At 44.4% G+C, this 15705-nt stretch overlaps 1 protein-coding gene across 1 annotated transcript in view; it reads left to right on the top strand.

The window, feature by feature from the left end:
- LOC147684259 (putative cation-transporting ATPase 13A4) overlaps nt 1–15705 on the top strand; it is a 202679-nt gene that overhangs the window by 168614 nt on the left and 18360 nt on the right. The window contains exons 22-24 of the mRNA XM_086944656.1: nt 5582–5624; nt 13664–13773; nt 15599–15695. Coding sequence (XP_086800782.1) covers nt 5582–5624; nt 13664–13773; nt 15599–15695 — 250 coding nt within the window. The remainder of the gene's footprint in view (nt 1–5581; nt 5625–13663; nt 13774–15598; nt 15696–15705) is intronic.

Below are 15705 nucleotides of genomic sequence, written 5' to 3'. Positions count from 1 at the left end.
TGAATGCGCCCAAAGTCACTTGCCTCATCTGCGATGATGAACTTTCACGGGGCAACCCAAATAAGAAATATTCTTTTGGTAACTATACCATGATTCGGCACATGACAAGAAAACATCCAAACAACTACTCTCGCGCAGAGTTCCGGGAACTGGCCAGTAACCTCCCCCAGTCATCAAGGACCCCCTCCCAAAGAAAACAACCCTCTTCCTCGCAACCAGAAACATCTGAGGTGATGCCTACCATTCAGCCAAGATTTGCTGATTTTAAAATTACTTGTAAGGCTTGTGGCAAGCTTATCTCCTATGGGGAACAAAGTGTTAAGCTCATCGTCCTTGCAGGTGATAATCACAAGTGCCCCAAAAAGAAATAATTTTTTGGGTTTTTTGTTTTTTTGCTCCAGTTGAGCCAGTTTCAATTCCCTTTTTTTGTTTCTCCCCCTAAAAAATACAAAAAAAATATAAAACTGTTTTGAAAAGCCAAAAAAAGTTTAAAAAGTTCCAAAAACACAAAAAAAATATAAAACAACAAAAAGAAGAAAAAAAAAAGTTCTTTTAAGAACTACCTCCAATTTCTAAATGAAAACTTCATTTTTTTAAAACTCTGTCATCTTTTTCCCTCATTTTACGCTCCCCGGTGCGCTACCTGGTGCGCGCACCGAGCGCTTCCCCCGCGCAAAACGAAAAAAAAAAAAATATTTTAAATGCCCCGCGGGGCCCTTTTATAGCCCCCACATCAAACCTAGGGGGTCAAAGGGGTCTATCCCTGACGCCTTATGGTCAGTTCCCACTTTGTTTTAGCCACCTCTTATGTCTCGATTTTACCGAGACACAAGATGGCGACCGCTCTGGACTGTTTGGAATGTTTACAGACACCCGAGAGCCAATCAGCTTTCCATGCGCACCTCGCGTGTCGCGCCTGGAGCGCACTCCGGTGCGCGCACCTGTGCGCTGCTATAGATATATATATTTTTTTGAACCTAAATTACTCAAAATCCACTGGAGCACATATCTTGAGACATAGCAAAGGCACATCGGGCTACCAGTCCCTACAATTTTGCCAAGTTTGGTGGAAATCCATTCAGCCGTTCGGGCTAAAAGTGAAATCGACCGCCCTATGGAAATTAACATGGGGAAAACGCGTTTTGGGACCCCCCTTTTATCTCGGCCCCCGCTTGACGAATCCCCCCCAAACTTTCAGGGAAGGACCGGACCGCCATGAGACCATTTTCCTGAAAATTTCAGGCAGATTCGTCAACCGGCGCCAAAGTTATTCAAAATAGAATGTTGAGATTTAACATTGAAAATTATCCTAACTATAACTACCTACTGGCGACCGCCAGTAGGTAATATATATATATATATATATATATATCAATTTAAAATAGAAAAAAACTCATTGTATAATAAATGAAATTATTAAAATATTAAAAAGAAATTAAACTTACATTTCCCAATACTATCAGTGCAACAGTAGGGAAAGTGTTGGATAGCAAAATAATTACATTCACTATTCCACTCCAGGGAGAGCAACAGCAGGGAAAGTGTTGGATAGCGGAGGGGAAAAAAGTACTATTCCCACTCCAAAGAGTGCAACAGTAGGGAAAGTGATGGATAGCGGAGGGGTAAAAATTACTATTCCCAATCCACTGAATGCAACAGTAGAATAAATATTGGATAGCTGAGAGGTACATTTTTTATTACCACTCCAGTGAATGCAACATTAGGGAAAGTGTTTGCTAGCGGAGGGGAAGAAATCACTATTCCCACTCTAAAGAGTGCAACAGTAGGGAACGTGTTGGATTGCGTAGGGGTAAAAATTACTATTCCCACTCTAAAGAGTGCAACAGTAGGGAACGTGTTGGATTGCGTAGGGGTAAAAATGACTATTCCCACTTCACTAAATGCAATAGTAGATTAAATATTGGAAAGCTGAGGGGTAAATGTTTTATTCCCACTCCAGTAGATGCTACAGTAGGGAAAGTGTTGGATAGCAGAGAGGTAAAAATTCCTATTCTCAGTCCCATGAGTGCAACAGTAGAGAAAGTGTTGGATAGCAGAGGGGAAGAAATTACTATTCCCACTCCAAAGAGTGCAACAGTAGGGAACGTGTTGGATTTTGTAGGGGTAAAAATGACTATTCCCACTTCAATAAAAGCAATAGTAGATTAAATATTGGATAGCTGAGGGGTAAATGTTTTATTCCCATTCCAGTAGATGCTACAGTAGGGAAAGTGTTAGATAGCGGAGAGGTAAAAAATACTATTTCCACGCCAGTAAGTGCAACAGTAGGGAAAGTGTTGGATAGTTGAGGGGTAATATTTACTAATCCCACTCCAGTGAGTGCCACAGTAGGGAAAGTGTTGGATAGCGGAGGGGAAAAAATTACTATTCCCACTCCAAAGAGTGCAACAGTAGGGAAAGTGTTGGATAGTTGAGGGGTAATATTTACTAATCCCACTCCAGTGAGTGCCACAGTAGGGAAAGTGTTGGATAGCGGAGGGGTAAAAATGACTATTCCCACTCCACTGAACGCAACAGTAGAATAAATATTGGATAGCTGAGAGGTACATTTTTTATTACCACTCCAGTGAATGCAACATTAGGGAAAGTGTTGGATAGCAGAGGGGGAAAATTACTACTCCCACTTCAGTGAGTGCAACAGTAAGGAAAGTGCTGGATAGTGGAGAGGTAAAAATAACTATTCCCACTCTAGTGAGAGCAACATTTGGGAAAGTGTTAGATAGCGAAGAGTTAAACATTAATATTCACACTCAAACAGTTAAAACAAAAATAAAATGCAATAAAAATTATTTTTAAAATCATAAAAATAAATAAACAATATGTAGAAATTAATTAAAATATATTACATTTATAAAAAGAAACAATATGGTAATATTATTACATATAAAAAACCTAAAAATAATATATAATATAAAATAATAAATACATTTATAAAAATTATCTTTTAAACTAGAACTTATTTATAAACAAATAAATGAATACATGCATTTATTTATTGTATTTCCTACCCTATAACACAACACCAATAACGAAACACTTCAACTTTTTTTATTATATTTTCTTAAAATTAACATAAGTAATAATCAAGTTAGAAAATACTACTAATAAAAAAGCAAATAAACATTAATTGACTATGCATAATTAAACACTATGATATCCACAACACACACCTAAATTAAACTCTAAAATATTGAAACACAATTAAAACGTATTTATAAATTAAATACTATTACTATTAACAAATAATAATATAATAATAAAAATGTATTCAATAACCACCCTTTACCCCTTTAAAAGTGTGCAAAATACATATCCAATAATTAACAATAGTTAACAAATATATAATTAATTAAATACAAATTACTTCCAATCTTTTACTCCCATAAACACCAAAACACACACCTAAAATTAATTACACGATTAACATTATTAATCACCAATTAATTAATTAAAATTAATTAACATCCAAATATTAATTCATCAATTAAAAATTAATTATTTCCCACCCTTAACACCTATAAACACCACAAAACACACCTAGAATTAATTACACAATTACCATAGTTAATTACAATTAATTAATGTAAACTAATTCACAGCCAATTATTAATTAAGCAATAAAAAAAAATACTTCCCACCCTTAGCACCTATAAAAACCACAACAGAAACCTAAAATTAATTACACAATTAATTACCAACCAATTATTCATGAATTAATAATACATTACTTTACTCATGTAACACTATAACATCTCAATTAAACAAATATTAATGACTAAAAAATAATCAATCAATTTAATATTATTATATTACTACCCACCCTATTCCCCTATAAACCCATAATCCGCTATGGTACTAAAAACGGAAAATTCAAATAAAAAAAATCATAACTTCTAAAAATGTAACACATATATTAAAAATACAAACAATACTTATACAACAAAAACATACAACACATACATATAAAATATATACTAAAATACATAACATTAATAAACAAACAATATTTTTATCAAAGATATTTTTGCAAACAATATTCAACACTTCGATATTTTTAAAATCAATATTACTTACCTTAACCTCTTCGACGCGGCGCAAATTCTGCCGCAGTGCGGCGGAATTTGACGAATGCGCAGTTCGGATGGCCCCCGGCCATCCGACCCACATGACCACCGTGACGTCAGACTGCCGGCGGCCGTCCGGCGCATCGAAGAGGTTAAGTCGATATTCTTGACCATGATATTCTTGCTGTCGATATTTCTGACCCAGGATATTTGCAACTCGAAATTTGTGCAACTTGATATTTTTTATTCGATATTCTGTCTCTGCACCGTGCAGTATGTGAGTCCTTCACATGTAATAGACCACGATTGTCTCCTTACTAGGAGCCAAGTACCCCCTGGTATCACTTGAGTCTCGCAGGGTAGAGAAAAAGAGCAGTTCATGGTTACTAGCCCACACTACCTCAGGGAGGTAGTGTGGGCTAGTAACCCCAACTCACAGATACGCAACAACACTCAATACATCATTGTCGAGTCAGTACTTTTTCTTAAAAAAAGGAAACATATTTTTATTACAAACACAAAACTAAATATTACCCATTATTTAACATATATATACATCAGGTACATGAAAATACCTATGGTGACATCTTTAGAACACATTTGACCCCAGTGGGACACAAACTCCATAATCACAAAATCCCCCCCCCCCCTCCCCCCTTGCCAGATGCAACATCACAATATAAGGAGGTGTCACTATGTATAAGGCAGGCCTCTTGGCTTTGTCAGGAGTCCACCACATAGAGCCGGCTTTGTCAATGGGCCACCACAGCAATGTATAGGGCTGGCATCCTGGCTTTTTCAATGTAGTCACGTTAATAAAACTACAATCTTATGTTGAGATTTCATCATTAAAACCAATTGAGTGAATGACCATACGCATATGTATTCCTTATTACTAAAGGGTGCAACATTCATCAATAAAGGTATTCATTAAACATTAGAATTCAAAGCAAACACAAACATATGTTTTAGTCTTTCTTTTACTTTCCTAAAGCCACATAATGCAGCCACAGGACATTTGGTATGTATGTACATGTATGTATGTGTATTTGTATGAGTTGTTTCTATAGGGCGAGCCTTGACAAAAGACAGCTGAGTTGTGCACATGGTGAAAGTCCAGGGTAAAGTCTGTGCATGTTAGGAGAGGGAGCTAGCTTTTGGACTGTTCATGCCCTGGGATGTGAGACAGTCTATGGACATTTCGTGACATGTAAAGCAGGAACATGTGTGGGTACATACATCTTCTGAGCTGAAGCACATGTCCTTCCATTAATCTCCCGCTGACGGTGGGCCGGTCTGTGCTGCCCTTTGATTCATAACTCAAAATACAACAAATTGAGCTCACAAAGCAGAATATACCATCCATAACTGGATCACTCTAAGGGGGAGATCATTGCTAGCATGGATGTTCTAACTTGAAGAGTTACCACATGATGTAGACTTACACCTTCAGTGTTCAACTTTGTTTTAATGGACATTAATATTTTCTCTTGCAGTTACTATGTGTGTATGTGTGGAGATGGAGCCAATGACTGTGGAGTAAGTAAAGATAAGTCTAAAAGTGTAAAATCCACTGTGGGTTGATTATGGTCAAACCTTTCTGTGAGTGTGCCGGGTGTGTTACCAGGAGGCGGGAGTGTCCTCTGGATTGTATGAGCTTCTTGCCCTCAGGGTCTCACACTTGGACACACAGCCACAGATACTTTCTAAGAGCAGACAGCAATAGCAATGTGAGAAAAGAATCACTGATGGACATCTCGAGCACCCCTGCTATTGTCCCACACATCATCGACTCTCCATCGCCCGCAGCTCTATAACTCATCTCATAGTTTGAGTCCCTTGATCACCTGTAAATTAACACAACTGTCTGATTTCTGATGGTGATTTAGTCTTCACCCCTCTTGCTGAGAGAAGATACCAGGCATTTACCAAAAGAATGTTGCGTTGTTCTTTACACTCCCATCATGCTGAATTTCAAACCCCGACGCAAGATCTAGAACTTCCCTAGTAGATATTTTCCTGCTTAAGTTTCACATGTGGGTTACACCCTTTTTTTTGTCCCCCATGTCCCACTCAACATCTGGGCCATGCAGAAGGGTGTTCTTGTAACTCTCTTTCGAAGATATCCGATGTGTACATACTTTCTTCATGGTAGTTCCCAACTGCGCTTTCTGCAGTCCACCATTCATGGTTCTCCAAGTGAAGCCTCATCAATGATACGTGAGGTACATCATCCTTCCTTCTGCTTGTTCTGCCCCCCCCCCCACCCCCACAGCTTAGGCATTGCAACATGTCACTTGTTCTTGCACTGCCTTTTTACACTGGGAACTGTCAGTCTGTGCAACCCAAGCCCAGAACCTCTCTCCTTGTCTAGAATGGCCCCAATATCTTCCCAATCTTTATTGTGTTATGTCCCCTTAGTGTGTCCTTTCCCTTTGCCACACGGAGAGCTGAATGTAGAAGCATCTCCAGAGACCCGTCCCTTCTCTTCAAGACCCTTCCTGTTATTGGTAATTACATAGATGAAGGACATTTATTTGAAGATATTGTGCAGTTCTGCTCTCTCCTGTTCACAAAAAGTAGCACAAAAACGTCACTTGTGTGTTCCTTTCCATGAAATCTTTGAAAATATACCCCTAACATTCTTCAACATTATTACTTAGATATGATTTCCATTTATTTCCCCACCTCTGACATTAGACTATGAGGCCTGTTGCCAATCCCCTTCCTGCCCTTCTGAAATCTCAGATTAGTTGAGAGAGTTGTCAGCTGTGCTTACTGTCCCTGCCTGAGAGTCCCATGGACATCAGGATGTGTCCAGGGGCTCCCTCTGCTGTGACCGCCTCTAATTTCTATACCCCTAACCTGAAGTTTTAGTTTGAAAATAGGCTTACATTCATCCTACCTTGCTTTAATTCTGTTATTTTATTTTTAATTGAAGTTTTTATACCTTCGGCACACTGCTACCGGGTCCTTGCCAAGCGGTGCCCAGCAGAGACAGGGAACGACAACACTGGTGAAAATATGTACCCAAACTAAGAAACCTCAAAATAATTTGGACCAAAAAGTAGCAATCCCAAATCACTATGAGCTCCATCAATGGATGCAATGGAAAACAACATGAGTCCTTACACAGCTTCTCTGGTCTGTATTGTTGTGGAGAGTAAGAAATGCCACAAAGTATTCTGACCTTGTATGTCTGAGTACCGGTGTCCGCCGCATCTTCACTAGGCCTGGGCGGAATTTCAATTACGCGGTAGTGATTGGAGTAATTTCACTAATTCCATGTTACTGTTTGACACTGAATTATCGATAATTACATAATTACTCCTGCTCGCAAAATTTGGGGGAACCATCCTACAGCGAGAGCACATTTAGCAAGCGTGAGTGGCCACTCGCACTCCCAATTCCTCTTCTGCTACATTTAGCGAGCGTGAGTGGCAGCTCCACTCTCTATTCCTCTTCTGCTACATTTAGCGAATGTGAGTGGCCACTCACATTCCCTAGTCATCTTCTGCTACATTTAGTGAGCATGAGTGGCAGTTCCACTCTCTATTCCTCTTCTGCTACATTTAGCGAACGCGAGTGGCCACTCACACTCACTATTCATCTTCTGCTACATTTAGTGAGCATGAGTGGCAGTTCCACTCTCTATTCCTCTTCTGCTACATTTAGTGAACGCGAGTGGCCACTCACACTCACTATTCCTCTTCTGCTACATTTAACGAGCGTGAGTGGCCACTCGCACTCTCTAAGCATCGTCTGCTACATTTAGCGAGCATGAGTGGCAGCTCCACTCCGTATTCATTGTCTGCTACATTTAGCGAATGTGAGTGGCCACTTGCACTCCCTGTTCATCTTCTACTACATTTAGCGAGTGTGAGTGGCCACTCGCACTCCCTAATAATCTTCTGCTACATTTAACAAGTGTGAGTGGCCACTCGCACTCTCTAGTCATCGTCTGCTACATTTAGCGAGCATGAGTGGCAGCTCTACTCTCTATTCCTCTTCTGCTACATTTAGCGAATGCGAGTGGCCACTCACATTCCCTAGTAATCTTCTGCTACATTTAGCGAGCGTGAGTGGCAGCTCCACTTTCTATTCCTCTTCTGCTACATTTAGTGAATGCAAGTGGCCACTCTTACTCCCTATTCATCTTCTGCTACATTTAACAAGCGTGAGTGGCCACTCACACTCTCTAGTCATCGTCTGCTACATTTAGCGAGCATGAGTGGCTGCTCCACTCCGTGTTCATTGTCTGCTACATTTAGCTCTAGTTCTTACCACAACAATCCATCCTCTCATCCATTTTGGATGCAGGTGTGCATTTTGCTCTAACAAAATAGCGCTAATTACCAGGAGGAAGATGGGAAAAAGCTTACCCGAAGAGCACATCTAGGGAGCGTGAGCGGATACGGGCGCTTGTTATTCATGTTCTGTTGCATTTAGAGCTATTTTGTAATGCAAAGTGCATCCTCACTGTTATTTGGGACACGAGGGGTATTTTAGTGTTACGAAATAGCAGTAAATGTCGTTTTACTCTTCCCACGTATCTGCGTAATCTTGTGGAATTCTTAGATGATTCTTTGTGATTACGCTACATGGAATTACGCAAGTTACGCCCATCCCTAAACTCCTCCCTCTTTTGCTGCTAAGGTAAAATGTCTCCTTTCACTGGTCCCAGCTATGACCTTCTTCCCTCAGCAGTCTCTCAACTGTCCCAGGTGCCTGCGGAGACATGTCTTTTGTTTTTACATTTCTATTTTTCATTAGTCTTCAGACAGAGGGAAGTGAAGCAAATATTTCTTAACTAGGAGTGTCCAAAGTAATCACAAGAGGGCTGCTTACATGCCAGGTATCACTATACCTGCAAAAGACACATGTGAATCCAATACATCTAAATGGAACTCATTGATATAGACAGCAGTGGCCTGTCAGGGCTGCCCCTCAGTCTTCTGTGGGACACTCCAGGCACACTCCTGAAGCAACATCTGGCACATTTGTGAAGTGACACCTGGCGCACACGTGAAACAACGCCTGGCACAATACTAAAGTGACACCTGGCACACACATGAACCTGGTACACACCTGAAGTGACACCTGGAACACACATAATGTGACACCTGCCACACACCTGAAGTAGATACTCCTGACACACTCCTGAAGTGACACCTGGCACCAACATTAAGTAACAGCCGGCCCACCCATGAAGCATCAGCTGGCACACTAATGAAGTGACAAATGGCACACCTGTGAAGTGACACCTGGCACACACATGACGTGACACCTGGTACACACATGAAGTGACACCTGGCACACACATTAAGTGACACCTGCCTCACACATGATGTGAAAACCTGGCATACTCCTGAAGTGACTCTGGCACACACATGTCGTGACACCTGCCACACTCCTGAAGTGATACCTGGCACACTTGTGAAGTGACACCTGGCGCACACATGAAGTGACACCTGCCACACCTGTGAAGTGACACCTGCCACACCCATGATGTGACACCTGGCATACTCCTGAAGTGACCCTGGCACACACATGAAGTGACACCTGTCACACCTGTGAAGTGACACCTGGCACACACATGATGTGACACCTGGCATACATCTGAAGTGACCCTGGCACACACATGAAGTGATACCTGTCACACCTGTGAAGTGACACCTGCCACACCCATGATGTGACACCTGGCATACTCCTGTAGTGACTATGGCACACACATGTTGTGACACCTGCCACACTCCTGAAGTGATACCTGGCACACTTATGAAGTGAAACCTGGCACACACATGAAGTGACAACAGCCACACCTGTGAAGTGACACCTGCCACACCCATGATGTGACACCTGGCATACTCCTGATGTGACTCTGGCACACACATGTTGTGACACCTGCCACACTCCTGAAGTGATACCTGGCACACTTGTGATATGACACCTGGCACACACATGATGTGACACCTGCCACACCTGTGAAGTGACACCTGCCACACCCATGATGTGACACCTGGCATACTCCTGAAGTGACCCTGGCACACACATGAAGTGATACCTGTCACACCTGTGAAGTGACACATGGCACACACGTGATTTGACACCTGGCATACTCCTGAAATGACCCTGGCACACACATGAAGTGATACCTGTCACACCTGTGAAGTGACACCTGGCACACCCATGATGTGACACCTGGCATACTCCTAAAATGATACCCTGCACACTTGTGAAGTCTTAGATGATTCCTGAAGTGACTCTGGCACCCATATGTTGTGACACCTGCCACACTCCTGAAGTGATACCTTGCACAATTGTGAAGTGACACCTGGCACACACATGAAGTGACACCTGTCACACCTGTGATGTGACACCTGGCACACACATGATGTGACACCTGGCATACTCCTGAAGTGACCCTGGCACACACACAAAGTGATACCTGTCACACCTGTGAAGTGACACCTGCCACACCCATGATGTGACACCTGACATACTCCTGAAGTGACCCTGGCACATACATGAAGTGACACCTGCCACAAACATGATGTGACACCTGGCAAACTCCTGAAGTGACTCCGGCACAGACACGTTGTGACACCTCCCACACTCCTGAAGTGATACCTGGCACACTTGTGAAGTGACACCTGACACACCTGAAGTGACACCTGCCACACCTGTGAAGTGACACCTGTTACACCCATGATGTGACACCTGGCATACTCCTGATGTGACCCTTGCACACACATGAAGTGATACCTGTCACACCTGTGAAGTGACACCTGCCACACCCATGATGTGACACCTGGCATACTCCTGATGTGACCCTTGCACACACATGAAGTGATACCTGTCACACCTGTGAAGTGACACCTGGCACACACGTGATGTGACACCTGGCATACTCCTGAAGTGACCCTGGCACTCACATAAAGTGATACCGTTCACACCTGTGAAGTGACACCTGGCACACACATGATGTGACACCTGGAATACTCCTGAAGTGATACCTGGCACACTTGTGAAGTCTTAGATGATTCCTGAAGTGACTCTGGCACACACATGTTGTGACACCTGCCACACTCCTGAAGTGATACCTGGCACACTTGTGAAGTGACACCTGGCACACACATGAAGTGACACCTGCCACACCTGTGAAGTGACCCCTGCCACACCCATGATGTGACACCTGGCATACTCCTGAAGTGACCCTGGCACACACATGAAGTGATACCTGTCACACCTGTGAAGTGACACCTAGCACACACGTGATGTAACACCTGGCATACTCCTGAAGTGACCCTGGCACATACATGAAGTGACACCTGCCACACACATGATGTGACACCTGGCATACTCCTGTAGTGACTCTGGCACACACATGTTGTGACACCTGCCACACTCCTGAAGTGATACCTGGCACACTTATGAAGTGAAACCTGGCACACACATGAAGTGACAACAGCCACACCTGTGAAGTGACACCTGCCACACCCATGATGTGACACCTGGCATACTCCTGATGTGACTCTGGCACACACATGTTGTGACACCTGCCACACTCCTGAAGTGATACCTGGCACACACATGAAGTGATACCTGTGACACCTGTGAAGTGACACCTGGCACACACATGATATGACACCTGGCATACTCCTGAAGTGATACCCTGCACACTTGTGAAGTCTTAGATGATTCCTGAAGTGACTCTGGCACCCAAATGTTGTGACACCTGCCACACTCCTGAAGTGATACCTTGCACAATTGTAAAGTGATGCCTGGCACACACATGAAGTGACACCTGTCACACCTGTGATGTGACACCTGGCACACACATGATGTGACACCTGGCATACTCCTGAAGTGATCCTGGCACATACATGAAGTGACACCTGCCACAAACATGATGTGACACCTGGCAAACTCCTGAAGTGACTCTAGCACAGACATGTTGTGACACCTGCCACACTCCTGAAGTGATACCTGGCACACTTGTGAAGTGACACCTGACACACCTGAAGTGACACCTGCCACACCTGTGAAGTGACACCTGTTACACCCATGATGTGACACCTTGCATACTCCTGATGTGACCCTTGCACACACATGAAGTGATACCTGTCACACCTGTAAAGTGACACCTGGCACACACATGATGCGACACCTGGCATACTCCTGAAGTGACCCTGGCACACATATGAAGTGATACATGTCACACCTGTGAAGTGACACCTGCCAAACCCATGATGTGACACCTGGCATACTCCTGAAGTGACCCTGGCACACACATGAAGTGATACCTGTCACACCTGTGAAGTGACACCTGGCACACACATGATGTGACTCCTGGCATACTCCTGAAGTGACACCTGGCACCCTCCCGAAGTGACCCTGGCACACATATGAAGTGGTCACTTCTGACATTCTCCTGAAGTGACATCTGGCACACCTGTGAGGCTAAAACCTGGCACACAGATGAAGCAGCACTTGGCACACCTCTGAAAAGACACGTGGTACACACATAATTCACACCTGGCATGTTCCTGAAGTCACACCTGGCACGTTCCTGAATGATACATGGCACACACATGAAGTGACACCTGGAACACACATGAAGTGATACCTGTCACACCTGTGAAGTGACACCTGGCACACACATGATGTGACTCCTGGCATACTCCCAAAGTGACACCTGGCACACTCCCGAAGTGACCCTGGCACACAAATGAAGTGGTCACTTCTGACATTCTCCTGAAGTGACATCTGGCACACCTGTGAGGCTAAAACCTGGCACACAGATGAAGCAGCACTTGGCACACCTGTGAAAAGACACGTGGTACACACATAATTCACACCTGGCACGTTCCTGAAGTCACACCTGGCACGTTCCTGAATGATACATGGCACACACATGAAGTGACACTTGGCACACACATGAAGTGGCATCTGTCCAAGAGAAGGAGGCAGTGTGTGGAGGATTATGAGAGAGCTCAGAGGGGTTACACACCTGCTGTATAGATCTGTTTGAAACCCCAGAGGTTGGGTTGTGTATCAGTGGGGTGGTGACAGGCTCTCATCCTTACAAGGTTCGCAGAAGTTGTGAATTGAATGAACTTGTTTTTGCAGCTTTTGGATGAACTAGAACTGAGGTCGGACTTTAGGACTTCGAGGGTTTTCATGGCTGAAATCGGAAATGTTACAAAAGAAGATAGTAGGAGGCGAGAGGGAGACAGAAGCGAGAGGAGAGGAAGATCATAAAAGAGAGGAAGTAGGGCTGAGAGGAGAGGAGGCGAGAAAGGGTGGAGGGAGAAGAGAGGGAGGAAAGCAGCAAGGGAATGGGGAGGGACATTTGAAACTGGGACGGGGCGGAGACAGAGCACAAATGAACAGCCGAGGGAGGAAGGGAGAAAGTAAAGCATGTCTTTGAACCTTAGTTGTGAGGAGCCCTTCCATGTGCAGGCGAGGGGTGCACTTCTGAAGCACGTTCATGCCACCGCTTCTGCATACAATGAAGTGACAGATATTTAGCAGTCATGTTCTAACCCATCTTGTCTCACTCTTGTGTGTTTCAGGCTCTAAAAGTGGCTCACGCCGGGATCTCCCTCTCTGAGCAGGAGGCGTCAGTGGCTTCACCTTTCACCTCCAAGACCCCCAACATTGAGTGCATTCCGCAGCTCATCAAGTGAGTCACATTTTCTGGTGGGCAGAACTCGTAGATTGCTACTCTGCAGAATTACACGGAGCTACATAAGAACTAATGGTGGGCTTAGGGCTTCGCTCCGTCCACGGAGTGTGCGTAGTGTTGCCTACTTCGCGATTAGCAGAGTAGGCAAAGTAGGCAACACTACGCACACGCCATGGCGGAGCGAAGTAGCCTGCCACCCGCCTCCCTCCCGCCCTCTTGTATATGCCCTGGCAATGATTTAGAACAATGTTAAATAAATTAAAATGACTTACCTCACATGCAGCGTCCCGGGACTCCCTCTACCTTGTTTCTCGCCATGTCTTTCTGACAAATGCGCATGCCGCATGTGAGGTAAGTCATTTTATTGTATTTAACATTGTTTTAAATCGTTGCCTGTGCATTTACAAGAGGGCGGGAGGGGAGTGGGCGGCGCGTAGTGGGGCTACGCAAAGTGTGTGGGTGGGCGTAGCTTCCTCCCCACTTCGCGTAGCCCCACTACGCACACTACGCCCACCCAGAATTCTAGCCCGTCGTGCTGATCCTGCTGATTTTTAGCAAGGGGCTTGTGCAGCGCTGTAGAATCCGTGGAACAGCATCTCATGCTGCTCCATAGGGGCTCTTTCTTTGTGCTCAAGTGGCAGCTTTCTCAACACGAAAGGTAGTGACCCGCCATGACCGTCCTCATTGAGAATTTGCACAGGGCGAGCCGCGTGCGAGACTTAACTCAGCCATGCCACAGTTACCAGAGTATTTCTGTAACTGAAAAACTCTGCAAACCCTGCCGGCGGAGCGGAGTTTACCTCACACCCATACTCAGATTGCATTTCAAGTATGTGATGGTTACTCCTGTCATGTTGGAGGGTAACAAGGACAACCTTGCAATATGTGACCCGGGTTCAATGGCATGATTTGCCTCATTGCACAAAACCCCCTGGGCTATCTGGTGAGCCCATTCTTTCTCTGCGTCAGTGCTGTAGTGGTCTTCGCATATTCTTTTTCTATCAACGCACATCGAAGGGGCAGAGTTGCTAACTTTTTAACGCAACACAGCACAGTAACCAAAGAGGTGGGATTGCTGTGCTGTGTTGTTTTGTTTCCACAAGTTGGACTTGTTGTCCTTTCTTTTGGATTTTGGGAGGCATGTGGTGACCTGCTGGACGAGTAATGCAGCACCCCCTCCCTAGGGGCAGTACTTACATCCACCCCACACCCATCCAACACAATCATCACCAGTCAGGTGACCCTGTTAATAAAAATGGCATGGGCGCACATGCTTGTGGTCAGTTGTACCCACTATACCCATAAATGGGCATTGTCTGATACTTAGAATGCTCGACTAGGATCCCACAACTTTACATATGCCATGGTGGCACCATGAGGAGCTGCCGTGTACAGGTAATACAGTGGTCTACCACCCCCCCCCCCCCCTCCACCCCATACCCACCCAGACCTGGCTGTTCGGCGCCAAAGAAAAGTGTGCTGCCTGGGTTCATCGTGTCTGTAAATCCCATAAGTCATCCCACTATTTATCAACGCACTTCAAAGCAGTTTAAGATAACTAAAAAGATGACGAGTAAGTGTCAATAAATGCAAGTAATGCAGTGCACGGAGTCTGAGGCAATGGCGACCAGTTAAAGGCCCGCGGCCTCCAGTTTGGAGGCAGGGGATCTGTGAGTGATTGAGGTGAGGCTGAAGACAAGCGATGATTGATGGCGTTGTATGAGAGTCTTATCTTCATCACAGCAGATGGTGGGTGGGGGCTGTGTTTATGCATGACGTGGCAGTGCCAGATGTGTCTGACCTTGTCTTCTATCTCTCACAGGGAGGGGCGAGCTGCTCTGGTGACCTCCTTCTGCGTCTTTAAGTACATGACTCTCTACGCCATGATTCAGTTTACCTGCATGCTGCTTCTCTATTGGGTAAGCTTGT

Source organism: Lissotriton vulgaris, chromosome 11, assembly GCF_964263255.1.
Source record: "Lissotriton vulgaris chromosome 11, aLisVul1.2, whole genome shotgun sequence".
Classification (NCBI taxonomy): domain Eukaryota; kingdom Metazoa; phylum Chordata; class Amphibia; order Caudata; family Salamandridae; genus Lissotriton; species Lissotriton vulgaris.
Note: the sequence above shows the minus strand (reverse complement) of the source record. Positions and strands in the feature narration are given on the sequence as shown.